This window comes from Balaenoptera ricei, chromosome 14, assembly GCF_028023285.1.
Source record: "Balaenoptera ricei isolate mBalRic1 chromosome 14, mBalRic1.hap2, whole genome shotgun sequence".
In the NCBI taxonomy this organism is placed as follows: Eukaryota; Metazoa; Chordata; class Mammalia; order Artiodactyla; family Balaenopteridae; genus Balaenoptera; species Balaenoptera ricei.
The window spans coordinates 27912785-27928363 of NC_082652.1; the positions used below are offsets into that span (position 1 = coordinate 27912785).

At 57.2% G+C, this 15579-nt stretch overlaps 1 protein-coding gene and 1 long non-coding RNA gene across 6 annotated transcripts in view; one reads left to right on the forward strand and one right to left on the reverse strand.

The window, feature by feature from the left end:
- TXNRD2 (thioredoxin reductase 2) overlaps positions 1 to 15564 on the reverse strand; it is a 34555-nt gene extending 18991 nt beyond the window's left edge. For all 5 annotated transcript variants that reach the window (XM_059895221.1, XM_059895220.1, XM_059895222.1 and 2 more), the window contains exons 1-8: positions 15473 to 15564; positions 12690 to 12755; positions 8093 to 8149; positions 7636 to 7777; positions 7105 to 7179; positions 6482 to 6560; positions 5977 to 6039; positions 3542 to 3612 (exon numbers count right to left, since the gene is read on the reverse strand). In XM_059895221.1, the coding sequence (XP_059751204.1) occupies positions 3542 to 3612; positions 5977 to 6039; positions 6482 to 6560; positions 7105 to 7179; positions 7636 to 7777; positions 8093 to 8149; positions 12690 to 12755; positions 15473 to 15551 (632 nt within the window). In that variant the 5' untranslated portion in view covers positions 15552 to 15564. The remainder of the gene's footprint in view (positions 1 to 3541; positions 3613 to 5976; positions 6040 to 6481; positions 6561 to 7104; positions 7180 to 7635; positions 7778 to 8092; positions 8150 to 12689; positions 12756 to 15472) is intronic.
- LOC132348069 (uncharacterized) lies at positions 13210 to 15573 on the forward strand. The gene is made up of 3 exons (XR_009497345.1): positions 13210 to 13510; positions 14081 to 14268; positions 15011 to 15573. It is a non-coding gene; the product is annotated as an uncharacterized LOC132348069 (long non-coding RNA).
- The last annotated feature ends 6 nt before the right edge of the window (positions 15574 to 15579 follow it).

Below are 15579 nucleotides of genomic sequence, written 5' to 3' on the forward strand. Positions count from 1 at the left end.
GCTGGTGCCAAGGCAAAGTGCCCAGGGCAGGCCCTGCTGGCAAAGGGAGGACCTGGGGAGGCGGGGCCTCTGAGAACTGGACACATGGCCTCACACTGCAGCAGGACACCCCACGGGGGCTCCACCTGCACCCAGAGCCCCGCTCAGCTGTGTGTGTGTTCGGGGAGCCCCCCTGTGTGCCCTTCGGTGCTGCAAACACTGTACTCCAAGGTGTAACTGCAGTGGGATTAGCCTGATCACAGGGCTGGCTCTCTCCTTCAAGTCTGAAGGGGGAGGAAGCAGAAACAAAGCCTTCCTTCAGGGCTTGGAGCCCCAGCTTAAAGAGCTCTCCACCTGCCTCTTGAGTCTGAAGGCCCCGATCCGCTCCCCGGGGGTGCACCCACACAGCGTGGGGGCCCTGCAGCTGTCCTGCCAGCACAGGAAATGCTGGGGCCACGGAGCTCGGGGCCCCCAGGAGCAGCTGGACACAGGATATCCAGAGAGCACCAAGACTCTCAGGGGCAAAGGCGGGTGGGGCAACCGCGGAGGCTGAGGGCCGGATCTCCAGGCCTGAGCTGCTGGCCACCCAGCCTCATGCAGACGCCCCTGAAGGACGGTCCAGCCGCGGCGCCCACGGGCCCTAGGGAGCCGGCCAGTGGAGGCTCCACCGCTGCAGGCCGAGGCCAGGCACGCTGGGCACCCTCGGCCGCCGGCTGGCCTCCTGGCCGGGGCCAAGTGGGAAGGTCCCGCCCGGCTTCAGGAGGCCTCCAGGGCCGGGGGCAGCTCTCGGGTCCATATTCATTTCAGCTCCATTTTAAAGGCGAGTTAAAATAAACACGGGGAATATTTATAAGGCAAATAAATCTGGCAGAAACAGCCCCTCGGAGTGTGAGCAGAGGCCCCCCCAGCCCAGCCCAAGCTGATAAAATACAGAAATGCTACTGTAGACCCTCGGGCTTATTTTGACTGCGGGCAGGAATGTAAGGAGTAAACACTGACTCCCGTATCACACTGTTACAACTTGCATCCACAGCTCCGCACAAAAGCTGCGTTTCACAGAAGCATCGTACAGGGATATATCTCCAGCTTAATTTTTAAAAAAACCATTTCCTCACATAAATCATGCTCAGAACGGAACGGGTGACTGATACATTGCAAACACTTTTTTCCTTAAACAATAACATACCTAGATTCCTTCTAAACGAAAGAGCTTTTTTAAAAAAGTCTTCTAAACGTTTTTTTTTCTGAAGAAAATAAACACTTTCCTGACCCCAATATCTGGGGCTGTCTTCCCGGCCGCGCAGGCCGCTGCCCCAGCACGTGGTCACTGGGGGCAGCTGCATGGGGCCCTTGCGCCCGGGCCTCCTTCCGGCCTGTGCGGCCTCTCCGCGCACCAGCCTCCGGTGAGCAGCGGGCAGTGAGAGCCGCCAGACACCGGCCCCTCCTGGAGGTGGACTTAGCTCTCAAAATGTAACGGGGAAATAGCAAACGAGAGAAAATAAAACACACAGGAACTAATTTAACAAAAGACCAGGATTCAGAAACTGCTGGCCTTCGGTGATGGGCGGAGATTACCAGGCCACACGGGCGGCCTCAGCCAGGCCAGAAGCACCAAGCGGGGAGCCAGTGTCCAGGCGGCCGCAGGTTGAAGGCCATCGGCACCACGGTCTCCACAGTCCACCTCGGAGAGGCTGGCAAAGTGCCTCAGTGACCCAGAGAAATCAATGCGCAAGAAAACAACGCAGGTCTGAAGACCACGCTGGGCACTTGCGCAGCGGTAGGGACCCCGAATCAGGGCCAGAGCAGGGCTGGGCTCCGCTTGGAGGAGTTTCCAGGCTTGTGGGAGGGGCTGGTGGTGGACGCATGGGACCCTGTCTCTGCCGCAGATGTGCTGCAGACGCCCCAAGGCCCTGGGACCCACAGGAAATCCAGGGCTTTTGTCAAAAACGATCTTGGAGGGGAAAGGCCCTCCTGAACATGCAATAAATCTAACAGCCATTAAGTGTAAAAGAGCCTAAGCTACACTTAAAAAAAAAAAAGACCAAAACATTTGTATGTTACATGAGTTAAAAGGACAAGCTGAGAAAATCTGCAATTGTAAACAACACGGGATCTCAGTCCTGACAGCAAACCTTCGGGAAGATAAGAAAGAGAAAAGCCAGAGAGCAGGCCCAGGAGCGAGCAACCCCCATTCACAGCCACACACACTCACACTCACACTCACAGACACAGACACATGCTCACTCACAGACACACACTCACGACTCACACACTCAATTTTAAACGGCCAGTAATTGCACAAAAGACCACATAATAGCAAACGCAAATGAAACCAGGCCACATTTAACCTACTAGTCAGAGACAAAACAACAAATAACCCAGATACTATGGCGTAAAGAGAAAACGTGATAAATGTGACATCAGAAAAATTAACAACTATTGCCAAGTCGAAGCACCAACCACAGCCTGGGGGCCCTGTGGGAGGCGAGGCAGTGGCCAGGGCCAGGAGCCTGACCGCAGATGGAAGTGGCTGCGCTCCCTCCACACCCCCGCAGGGAGCAGGAGAGGCTCCCTTCCTTTCAGGCCCCATGGAAATGCCCAGCCGGGACCGCAGTTCTCTACTGTGGACACAGCCCTGACCGCGCACACGACATGTAAGAAACACTGAGACAACAAGAAGACGCACGTTGGGGTTTTCACTGCAGCCTTCCACAACGAGGTGGCCGCGAGTGGTGGGAGGTCACACCAAGCCACCCCCATGCCAGGGGCCGTGCCCAGCCCTGAACAAGGACATCTTGTGAGGCTGGGATAGCAAGGACAAGCAGAGCGCAGCACGAGCACACGCGCAAGCTCTCACACACGTGCTCACGTGTTCACACACATGCTCACGTGTACACATACATGCCCTCACCCATGCTGACACATGCACACTTGCACACACCTGCCCACCCCGGGCATGCCCTCGGGCCATCGGCAGCCGGTCCCCCACAGCCCAGCACTATGACGGCCGAGCCTCTGTCGCCCTCTGGTGGCCTCTATGGTCCCTGCGAGCATGAGGTCCCCTCGGTGTCCAGGAAGCAGCATCCAGACCTGGACCCCATGCCAGGAGTGAACCCGGCCCTTGGCCACGGGGGGGCCAGTCACGTTGCAGGTCTGGCTTCACAGCTGGGCTCTGGTTTCTGGCAGCCCAAGCCTTTGCTGATTTCAGGGAAGCCCAGGTGACAAACAGATGAAAACGGGGACGTTCGATCGGAGCCGGAGGGGGACCAGGGCTTTTCCCCAGGGCCCACCCACCTACCCACCCACCCAGATGGCCCTGAGGACCCGCTGGGACCTGCAGCTCCTGGGAACCCTGGTGAAAACCTGCGCCCCAGACAATAAGGGCCACGCACTGTGACTCAGTCCTGGGAGAGTGTCAGCCCAAAATGGGCACAGGGCCAGGCTTTTTGCCCTTTCCTCAGGTAGGCGGGAAAGAATGCGCTACAGAGGGGCAGCGGCGTGTGCTCCCCGCCTGGCCGTGTGCACAGGGGAGTGGGGCCCCTTGGGCACCCCCAGGCCTTACGTTTTTCCAGGGGAATCCTTCAGCCAGAAGATGTCATCACTCGTAATCCCGTATTCCAAGGCACCTTCGATCTATCCGGGAAAAGGGTCAATGTGAGGTCCGCGTCCCCGGCTGCCCCGGGGCTCCCTCCGAGGACGCCCAGTTTGCAGACACAACTGGGCCAGAACCACCTGCCCACATGTGGCTGCACTTCCTCGGGTGCAGCCTCTTGGACAGGGGACACGGCCGCTCCTGGGGGGCCCGGGGCAGCGGCTCCTTCCTCTCGATCTCCAGGACTCCCCCCAGATCCAGACCCAGGGCTGTGGGGAGCGAGGGGTGAAGTGGCGCGGGCCAGCTCCCAGGGCGCCAGGCTGAAGGCTGGAGGCTGGATGCAACCGACCGGGGGCACTTGAGGGACAGCACGGTGGGCCCTGTGCCCGGGAGTTGTCCAGGTCACCCCATACCCCAGCAAGTGGGGGACACAGGACACGTCCTCTCTATGGCCCCTGAGAGTCAGATGTGCTGGGAGAGAGGAAACGGATTTCAAACAGTTTATGGTTCCAATTGGCAAAAAAAATAAAGTCAGGAATTTCTTAAGTTTGCTCAAGAAGATCGAAAGGTCTGGATATCAAAGGGACTAAAACACAACAAGTGTTGGCAGGCACCGGGGTGGGCAGCCAAGAGCAGAGTGGCCGCTGAGCGGCTTCCCCAGGACCCGAGGCTCCTGCTTCACCCCCACCCCCACCCCCCCACCCCTCAGGCAAGCGGACAGCAGGGAGAGGCCGGGCCAGTCCCCTCGCAGGCGCTCTGGCAGCCACGTGCAGGGTGGAGCTGAGCTGATCCCTGGGTCCCAGGAACTGACCACGGCCATCAGGGGCTTTGAGTGGAGCCAACGTGGGCCCAGCTGTGGGTGAGGGATCACTAATGGTCACCACTTGGCCCCTGCCTATGTGGCTACTGGAACAAGCGCCCTCCCCTCCTACGGAGCCACACATCCTGCCCAGGGCCACCTGGCACAGCTGTCTGGTCCCCTCTGGAGGCTGCTTTTGCTGAGCTGACAGCGGCAGGGGCCGCGTCGCGGTCCTGAGGACTGGAGTGTGTACTTGCCTTGGCGCCCTCCCAGCTCCTGTTTCCAGTGGAAGCACAGAACTGGACGGAGGTTCAGATTTAAGAGTCTGCGAGGACGCAGAACCACGCCCTTGGTCCTCCCCATCCACCTGTCTGGGCCTATGTCTGGGTCTGGGGCGGCCTTGAGCACTGGCCTCCAGGTCCCGCAGAAGCAGGAGGTGGGGGCGAAGGCAGAGCGTCCCCCACCAGGCTGAGCGCTGAGGGTGGGGCACCTCGCAAAGACGGGGGTACTTCCTGGGTCTGGTGTTTAAGCACATCTCTGCCCAATCACTAGCTGGCCACTGAGCAGAGACCTCAGTAGCCTCACAGGACACAGAATAAAGAGTTTACAAAATCGGTCCAGAAAAATCACCCAACAGCCAAGCAGCAATAAACGAAATCCCAAAGTGGAGGGAGATCCTAGCTTCCAGAGTGAACATGTCATTTTATTTGAAATGATCACTTTTCAGCAAAACATCACAAGACACGAGAAGAAACCAAAAAGGATGAACCCCACGCACTGCAGGTGGGGATGTAAACGGTGAGGCTGCCCCCCGCCCCCAGGGCCTGGGACCTCCACCCCCAGGTGTCTGCCCAGGAGAAGGGACAACCCGCATCCACATGGGCTCCCAGCAGCGTCACTCATAACAAAATGGAAACAACCCAGAGGTCCACCGCGCAAGCGGACAACAGAATGTCACACCCGCCGCGGAACATCACTCAGCCATAAGCTGGTCAAAGAGGCCGTGCATCTCAACCCACTGATGTGAAACGTCCAGAACAGGCAAATCCACAGAGACAGAGAGCAGGCTGCTGGGGCCAGGGGAGGGGGGCGGGAGCGACGGCTGATGGGGCTAGGGTTTCGTTCTGGGCGGATGAAACGTTCTGAGATTCAGTAGTGGGACAGACGGGTGAACGACTCTGAGTAAACTGGAACTCACTGGGCTGTACCCTTTGAAAGGGTGCATTTTATGGTATGTGAGTTTCATGTCAACTAAAGAACAAGATTTGGGTTTGGGGGAGGAGGAACAAGGCTTAAGTCCCAAACGTTCCAACATTCTGAGGCTAAAAAGGAGGAATCAACACGGGAGATAGAGAAGAAGTGACGTGGGGACAGGAAGAGGGCAGGCGGGGGCCGGCCCAGCAGCCGAGGAACGCGAGAGCCGGTCTCGGGACTCAGCCAAGTGGGGATGTGGGAACCTGGCTCAGCAGAGGGCACTCAAGAGCACGGGCAGTGGAAAGTGACAGCTGTGAGCACAGGGCCACTTGGAGGAAAGGGGGGAGTGGGAGGTGCACGTCACCAGACCATGAACGGGGTGGGGGGCGTGGGGGCTCCTGAGGACACTCACGTGCGTGGGGTACCTCGGCCGCCCTCCGGTGGCGATGACAATGTGGTCGGCCGAAAGCAGAGTCTGAGAAGAAACCGAGAAAGCCACAGTCACCCGGGTCACCTGTGGTTCCCACTCGAGGGCTCCACCAGCTTCCCCATCACAGCCTCTGCCCTGAAGTGTGGACCCTGTGGCAGCAGCCCCAGGGACTGGCAGGAGAGCCTCTAAGTCCAAGCACTTCACAGTTTACACAGCATCACACGGGGGGTAAGGTCTCCTGGAATCCCCGCAAACCCCTGCAGGGCTGCAGCCGCCTGAGCAGCGGGCAGCCTGGCGTGGTCACTTCCTCCTTCACAAAGAATTAGACTGGCCTCAGCCCCAGAGGAACATTGTATCAATCCCAGCAGCGCTGATCTCCAAGGACAGCGCTGAGGCCGAGCAGAGCTGAGGTCCACCCGCCTGGGCCACAGACTGACCCATGGACTGGCCCGTGCTGCCCCAGGGGCCCCGGGAGGTGGGCGCTCACCTCTTCCCCACCTTTTGAGACACCACAAACCATGTGTGGGTTGACAAAGCTGGCCTTGAAGTTAAAGTACTTCACTTTTCTGCAAAATAAAAATAGAATGTTCAAACATTTCCTCTGCAAATGAGGCATCACCTCAGGATTAAATAGGGAGCACTAGGCAGATGGCTACAATGTGAGCTTGGGCCACCCATGGCTCACGGGGGGCAAAAGGAGTGTGTGGACCCGCACCGGGAAGCATGGGGCGCGGCTGCTGTCTCCCCAGGGTTCCCTGGGACGTGGTGACCACAGCTGCCATGCAGGGGTGTCTTAAGGGCCCAAGCTCAGCCCTGGTGTGTGAGGACAGAGGTGGCCGGGCCTCCCCCGAGGTCAGTCATGTCACCTGGACACCCTCCACCAGGAAGGGGAGGCCCCCACATGCACCCAGTTACCCTCCCCCCAAAACACCCACGGACCTCCTGCTGGTGAAGGGGGTGCCCAGCAGGGAGGGGATGGTGAGGCGGGGAGAGCAGGCACCACGAGGGGCGAGGGTGGCTGGGCTTTCTAACCCAGGTCTCACGCCTCCTCCTCCTGGGGAGTCCTCACGTGCCCCAGGACCCGCCCAGAGCCTAGCGCGGCGTTGGTACCTGTCCTGCAGCTGGACCCGGTGCCCCCAGTTCAGGGACTTCACGTGGTTCTGAATGGCTTCTGCCATTTTCCCCCTGTTGACACAAAGCACGATGCTTAAAGCCACCACACAAGTGTCAGCTGTGGTCCCGTCACAGATTATTAGAGGCAAACAGCCCTTAACAGAAATGCCCAGAAGCAGAGGGGTTTCTCAAGGTGGTAAAGGTGATGTCTGTCCCCACGGCTGCCGCCCCAGGGCCAGGTTTGGGGCTTCAGACCGAGGGGCTCCGAGCGGACCACGTGCCACCCGCCAGGCCTGAAGCACTGCAGCCTTTGGGCCGAGCATCCTTCCAGGGGTGTCCTGGGCACCGTGGGGCAAGTGGCAGCGTCCCAGGCTCCACCCAGGGGATGTGCAGCCCCCACTGTGGAGATCACCAAAAACGTCTCCAGACTTTGCCCACTGCTGGGGGCCCAGAGGTGCTCCCGGGTGAGAATCGCGCCCGCAGCTCCTGTGACGCTGATGGGATCGGCCGTCCCCCACACGCCCTCACCAGTCGTGCAGGGGCTGAGCCACCTTCCAGCCGTAGTGGGGGGCGTCGTGGATCATGCCCCCTAGCAGCGCCGCCTGGTGCATCAGCTTCTTGGGGATGCAGCCGACGTTCACGCAGGTGCCACCAAGGCCCCACCGGGTACCTGGGGAGGTGGGAAGAGCACACAGACCGGGTTCAGTTGAGCCAGGCCAGCCCTGCTCTACAGCTGTTTCCAATTCCTTTTAGTTGCTTTAACTCCAACGCGGCCCAGGTGAACCTGCCGTGTGGACGCGTCGGCTGCAGTTGCATTCAGACTTGGTTTAAATGAGGAGGATGAGGAACCTACAGTGATGGCAGCTTCCCCGAGAAGCAGGACGCCGTCCGGAGACTGGGCAGCAGTCCAGGGCTCAGCCACCCTCTGTATGTGACCCCCCGACACCTTCCCCAGGACACACGGCTCCCGGCGGGGGCTGCCTACCTCGGGGGGAAGGCTCCACGTAGTCCACCACGGCCACCTTCTTCCCCAGCTGAGCGGCTGGAAGGACCAGAGAAGCAGGCAGGTGAGTACAACCAGGGACTGATTCAGGGTCGGGGACCCCAGAAGCCCACAAGGCCCAGAGGAGGTTGGGGAAGGACCGGGCCAGCAGCCGCCCACGAGCTATGCAGCCGGGTCTCCCACTGCCTCTGCCCCCCAGCTATGCTGCCCCTAGATGGGCACCCCGACCTTTTCCTGACCACAGGCTCTGCACCACCCACCACAGCAGTGCTGGGACGCACCCCCCCCAACCTGGTTGCAGGTCCAGCACAGGCCCAGGGCCCACCCCAAGCACACTCCCTGGAGGCATCACAGGGAGGCCCCCGGCTCGCTCCCCAGGCCCTCCCTCACTCCTCTCTTCCCCGGACACCATGTGGGATGGCCCTCGGTCTACCCTGGTCAGAGCCCCCAGGTGGACGTTTGCTGCCTCCTCTCAGGGTGAGGAAATGGAAGCTCGGAGGTCAAATGGCAGGTCCAGGTCAGCCAGGCCCCAAGACCAGGGCTCCAAACTGCACCCCTGCCTGGAGCCCCCTCCCTGGCCTCCCTCAACTGCACCCCTGCCTGGAGCCCCCAGCTGTCAGCATGCTCCCCCAGCCACAAGCCCCAGGTTCTGAGGCCAGGACTAATCACGGGCTTCCCGCTGGCTCGCCTGTGACACTGCATCAGCCAGCCCTGGTCCCTGGCTGTGACGGCCCCGAGGGCACGCCCCACTTGTATGTCACGAGCCCACGAGTGTTTGAAACACTACAGAACATGCTTGATTCATGGCTACCAGCTACCAAGATTAGAACCAAATTTTAGAAGCCTTCATTAACAAAACCATTTCATTCAACTGAATTAAGATGGGATCCCAGTGCTTGATTTAAAGTCTCCGGCCAAGGGGACACCTCAGACATACCAATGCCTGGCTCCCAGGTCTGATCAGGATGGAGCAACAGGGACCAGAGTTAGCCTCCTGCTCAAAATAACCAAAAATCCTGACAAAATACACGAAATAATGGTTTCAAGAAACTGAATAAACGAAAACAAAGGCCAGCGATCTCTGAGAGACAGGAAAGGGACGAGGTGAGCCCCGCGACCAGAGAGTCTGCAGGACACAGCACAGAGGGGGCCCAGGAAGGTCCAGCAGGCTCCCGGCCTGAGAGTTCCTAGGACAGAGGACAGAGAGGAGAGAGAGGGGAAAGCACCTAAGGCCGGGACAGTGCTGCTCCCAGAAGCCAGCCTGGAGAAACGTTAACTCCTGGAGCACTGGGTGAGCATTAGGAAGGTCATGCCTCAGCAGCTGAGAATAATTAGCCCTAGACCGGGCACAGTGCCAGAGCGCCTAACAAATCTTAAGCAGAAGACTCAAAAAGATCAAACTGTCTGTAGCTACATCCCAGAACATGCTCAGAAATATTTCTAGGAATATAAAAATATCCAGAAACCAGCAAGGTAAAGTCCAAAGTGTCTGGCACTCAAACAAAAATTACCAGGCACGCAAAGAAGCAGGAAAGTACAGCCCTTAAAGGGAAAAATAGTCAATGGAAACTGACCAAGAACTGACACCAACGTCAGAATTAGTGGAAAAAAAAGTAAAACAGGTGTTTTAACTGTATTCCACATGTTCAAAAAGTCAAGAAGTAACATGGAAGATAGAAAAAAGGACCCAAGTTGAACTGTAGAGATGAATACTGCACCGAGTGGGGTTCATGGTCAAGTAGACATCGCACACTCTTTTATTAGTGAATTTGAAAACAGGAATAGAAACTATCCACAATGGAAAGAGCTCTCATGAGCTCTGGGACAACCCGGAGCAGCCAGACGCTCAAGTCCCTTATAGAAAACGGTGCAGCATCTGCAGTAACCTTTACCTTAAATCATCTCTAGATTATAACACCTAACACAATGTTAACACTACGTAAGTAGTTGTAAATACAGTGTAAATGATAAATAGTTGCCAGTATGTGGCAAGTTCAAGTTTTGCTTTTTGGAATTTTCTGGAATTTTTTTTAAAACATTTTTTTGATCTGTGGTTGGTTGAATCTGTGAATGTGGAGCCTGTGGATACAGAGGGCCGGCTGTACTGTCCCCTTGAATTCTATACGCAGAGAAAATATCTTTTTAAAATGAAGGCAGAGTAAAGATGTCTTCAGACTCACAAAAGCTGAAAGAATTTATAACCCCTAGAGCCACATGACAAGAAGTATTCACGGACGTCCTTCCAGTAGGAGGAAAATGATGCCGGGTGGAAATTCAGATCCACAGAAAGGAACGGAAGCCCCAGAAATGACGACCACATGGGCAGATGTGTTAGCTTTTTCCTTATCGCTGAAATCTCTTCCGAATGTCACTATTTAGGGACTTCCTTGGTGGCGCGGTGGTTAAGACTCTGCGCTCCCAATGCAGGGGGGCCCGGGTTCGTTCCCTGGTCGGGGAACTAGATCCCACGTGCATGCTGCAACTAAGAGTTTGCATGCCACAACTAGGGAGCCAGCGAGCCCCAACTAAGGAGCCCTCCTGCCACAACTAAGACCCAGTGCAACCAAATAAATAAATATATAAAAAATAAAAACAAACAAAAAAAATCAGTATAAAAAAAAAGGTCACTGTTTAAACAAAAATTGTACAATGTGCTGTGGAGTTTGTAACATGTAGAAGTGGAACGTGACTGGTGGGAGAGTGTCACCTGAAGGGGGACTGTGACACGGAAAGGTGCATGTCTCAAACCCGGAGGCAAAAACCTCACCACGTCTGCACGTTAATCCACAATGCACCAAAGGCCTAAATGTAAGAACTGAAGCTGTGAGGCTCTCAGAAGAAAACAGGCCTAAGTCTTTGTGACCTTGGATCGTGACGCTGTTTCTTGGCTGTGACACCAAAAGCACAAGAAACAACAGATCAACTGACTTCATCAAAATTAAACACTTTTGTGCTGAAAAGGACACCATCAAGAAAGTGACAAGATAACCCCCAGGATGGGAGAAAGTAATTGAGAATGATGCATCTGATATGGATCTAATATCCAGAATATACGTGTGTGTGTATGTGTGTGTGTGTTCTCATAACTCAATAATGAAAAGACAACCCAACTTAAAAATGGGCAAAGGTTCTAAATAGACATTTCTCCATAAATATAGAAATGGCCAATAAACACATGAAAAGATGCTCCATTAACCATGAGGGAAATACAAGTCAACCACAATGAGATACCACCTACTTCCCACCTACTTAGGATGGGCTACGATAGAAAAGACAGTAACAGGTGTTGGTGAGGATGTGGAGAAATTTGAACCCCACACTTCCTAGTGGGAATATAAAATGGTGCAGACACTTTGGAAAATAGTCTGGCAGCTCCTCAAAAGGTTAAACCTTGAGCTACCCTATCACCCAGCAATTCCACTCCTGGGAATCTGCCCAAGGGAAATAAAAGCACACGTCCATACAAAACCTGCAGGAATGTTCAGAGCAGCATTACTCATAACTGCCCCAAGCAGAAATAACCCAAACATCCACCAGCGGACAAGTGGATAAACAAAATGTGGTTCATCCACACTATTCAGCCCTAAAAAAGGAACGAAGTACTAACACACACTGTATCACAGATGAACACTAAAAACATCATGCTGAGTGAGAGCAAAACCACACGTTTCTATGAAACATCCAGAACACAGGCCAGTCCATAGAGGCGGAAAGGAAACTAGTGGTAGCCTGGTGCTGAGGAGGGGAGGGGGACAGGTGACTACCAGTGGGTACAGAGTACCTGGGGGTGATGAGATGTTCTGAAATTGGTGGTGGTGATGGTTGCACAATTCTGTGAATATAAAATCCACTGAAATAGGCAGTTTAAATGAGTGATCTGTATGGTGTGTGACTTGTACCTCAGTAAAGCTGTTTTAAAAATATGAAACACTAGGGATAAATCTGACATAAGATGTGAAAGACCTGTATATTGAAATGACAAAATATTACTGAAAGAAATGAAAAAATACCTAAATGAGAGATACACCACATGACCCAGCTGTTCCACTTTTAGGAGATTATCCAAGAGATTTAAAACACACATCCACACAAAGACACACACACACATACACACACACACACACACACGAATGTTCATAGCAGCACTGTTCACAACAGCCAAAAACTGGAAACAACCCAATCCACAGGCGAATGAACCAACCAAACGTGGTCTAGACATACAGTGGAATACTTATCAGTAATGAAAAGGCGTGAACTCTGGATACACACAGCAACACAGATGAATCTCCAAATAATTGTGCTTTGTGGAGAAGCCCGGAAAGTAAGAATACACACAGCATGATTTCATTTAGACAGAATTTTAGAAAATGCAAACTAATCTACAATGAGAGAAAGCAGATCAGTGGTTGCCTGGGGTTGTAGCGGGGAGGAGCAGGCCAACTGCAGAGACAATGCATTCAGCTTGTGGCTGCTAAGGAGCATCCCCACCCAGCCCGGAGAGCACCACTGCCCTCTCCAGGGGACCCGGAAGCCTGGAGGCCCTGCCATGCTGGCGGGATGCAGGACGCAGGACACGTACCTTCCTTGGCACAGGCTAGGCCGCCGGATCCCCCGCCAATCACCAGGAGGTCATAGCATTGCCGCCCTGCAGGGGTGAGGGGGAGACGTTGAGAAGGAAGGACCAGGAGCAGCCTGGGGCGCAATCCCAGGAGGCCACACAGTTTCCAATGCAGTACAGGGTCCACTTTAGGGGATGGGAGTCCCGTCCTGTGATGGTATGGGGTGACCACACATCCCCCAGCAGGCAGGAAGCAATGACGGGGTGCATGTTGTCTGCCCAGATCCCGAGACTAAGCAGGTGAGGCTGGCGGAGGTGTAATCCCCACCTCCCCACATCAGGAAGGTAATTGAACTGGCAGGACTGCCCTGAACTCAACTTCACCCAACGTTCTAGCAGACACGAGATTAAAACGTTTGTCTTGACTCCACCTGTCTTTCCGTTGTAAAGGTCACCCTTTGTCACCAGTGAGGGAGAACAAGGGCGGCCCATGCGTTGGGCAACACGGCCTGGCCTCTCACAGTGCCCGGCGGGGCCTGGCAGGACAGCGGCTCTGAAACGCCTCTGGGTTCCTTGGAGGCCATTTGCACCCTCCACCCCTGCCCCCGGCACACAGGCTGCTGGAGTCCTTCCTCCCTGCAGAAGCCGCTATCCGTCTCCTGTAAATGCTGGCACGGAAGGCAGGCCAGAGAAAACTGAAGCAGGGGGACGGCAAGGGCAGGTGTGTCCTTAGGTGTGGCCAACCTGTGAGAGCCCCGAGCTGGGGACCCCCAGCACCAGGCTCCGGCCCGCTCCCCGTGGAGGGAGGAAGAAATAACGGAAGATCATCAGGACGTGGGGAGGTAGGCGGGGAGGTCGAGGCAGCTAGGGGCTGCATCCAGTTGCTCATCTCTGCTGCTCAGGGAGGCTCTGACCAGGAGAATGTCCCTACCTTCCATGGCAGATGCCCATCCCTCCTGCTGCCACTACAGGGTCCCGGCTGTGTCACCCCGCAGCCCCACTCTATCAGGCAGAGGGCAGCATGAGCAGCTGGCTGCGTGGATTGTGGGCTTATCTTTGGCGGTGGGCTCTCCCCACGTGCACGCCCAGCAGCCCTCTCTGTCTGATAAGCCCTTGGCAGAGGCCTCCGTGGGGCCTCTGTAGGCTCCACTGCAGGAAATCTGCCTTTAAACACCTGGGGGGTCTGGGTAGCCTGTAGGGGAGGAAGGACCCTGAAGGACCCCAAGACGGGCAGGGCGGGTGCTGCCCTTAGGGTGTCAGCTGGGGACACACCCGTGCACTCTATGGGGTGCCCTGGGGCACCTCACAGCCTTGCTCCCTTCCCCGCATGCAGGGGCTCAGCCGGGAAGGTGTGTCTGCCCCTGTGTCCTGAGCCCACCCTCTTCTGATTTTCTGCTCCTCCCTGAACACAGCGGCTGGTACAGGGCCTGAAAAGAGCAGAGCCCCGCCAGGATGGCGAGGCCTCAGGAACAGCGTTCTGGGGAGGTGGAGGCCCCCGTGAACCCACAGGCCGCTGGCCACCTCGGGAGCCACCTGGGGGAGCATCTGCACAGCTGTCCCCCCTGCACACTCTTTCCTGGAAGCAGGGGTTAGGGAACAGGTGACACCAGCATCGTGGTCACTCTGGCTCCTGTTCAGGGGCCATGTCTGCCACCCCCCATGCCTGGATGGGGCAGGCATGTTCCTATCAGGAGCTCCGGGGCTGAAGTGGAGGCTGAGGCTCAAAATCAGACCCTGCTGACTAGGTGTTGGCACCGTCCCCAGGCCCTATTGGCTCCTCCTCACCCAGGCCCTGGGGGTCCCCCTTTTGCCCTTGAGCGTGGGGGCAGAACTCTGGGTGCATGGCCTCCTGCCAGCCTGCACGGCCTGGGCTGTCACAGCAGCTGCAGCATGAGGGCTGAGGGCTTTAATCATGAAGGTCCCACCTGACATGTGCAGCAAGGGGGGCCCAGGGGCCAGCAAAGCCACCAAGAGCAGCCCTCCGTCCCCACCTCAGGAGCTGGTGACCGCCTCCCCAGACTCTGCAGGGCTACCTAGCCCTGCTCCCCAAGGCCAGGGTGGCACACAGCTGGCCAGGGCCGCCAATCTTCCTCCCACAGCACCCTATCCGTGAAGGAGCCCTCCCCCTGTCCCTGCTCCAGCACCTCAGCACTCACTCCCTGTGGGGCAGTCCAGGGGTAGGGTCTGGGGGATGGTCCCTGCAGGGATGTGGTGGGGAGCATGTTGTCATGCGTGGAACCGGCCACACTGCGGTGGCAGATATGGTGGCACTGTGGCCAGCTCTGGGGGAGCCCCCCAACCGGGAATCACCCCCACCCCCACCCCCTGCCCCGTGTGCCCAGCCGGTGCTCAGGACCCTAGCAGGCCCAGCGCCCGCAGTCATCGGATTGCTGTCTGGTTTGGTCCATGACCCTTGGCGGCTCCAGGAGGACCAGCAGAGCGTGCTCCGCTCCCGCATGGCACCCAAAGAGCGCAGACCGCCGGACTCAACGTCCCCTCCTTGATTCCTTGCACGTGCATCTATTGAGCACCTGCTGTGTGCGCCCACGAGGTCTTGGGGAGGAGGTGGGAGGCCTGGCCAGTGGGGTGCGCAGGGCGCGAAACCTGGTGACCTCGGGAGGTGAGCCACCGTCACCACGGTCGGGACCACAGGTAATGCTGGGCCGGGGGAGCGGGAGGCGGCCACTCTCCCCGCGCTGTTCCCCGCGGGGAAAGTGCGCCGGCGCGGACCCCTCCGGCCCTCGCCCCGCCTCCCCGCGCGAACCCCGATCCCGCGCCCGCCCGCCCGCCCGTGCGCCGCAGACCTGCAGTGCCCCGCGCTCCGCCCGGCACGGCCCGCACGCGCCACCGGAAGCGCCCGGCAGGTCCCCTCAGGGCCGCCATCGCCGCCGCCGCCGCCGCCGCCGCCGCC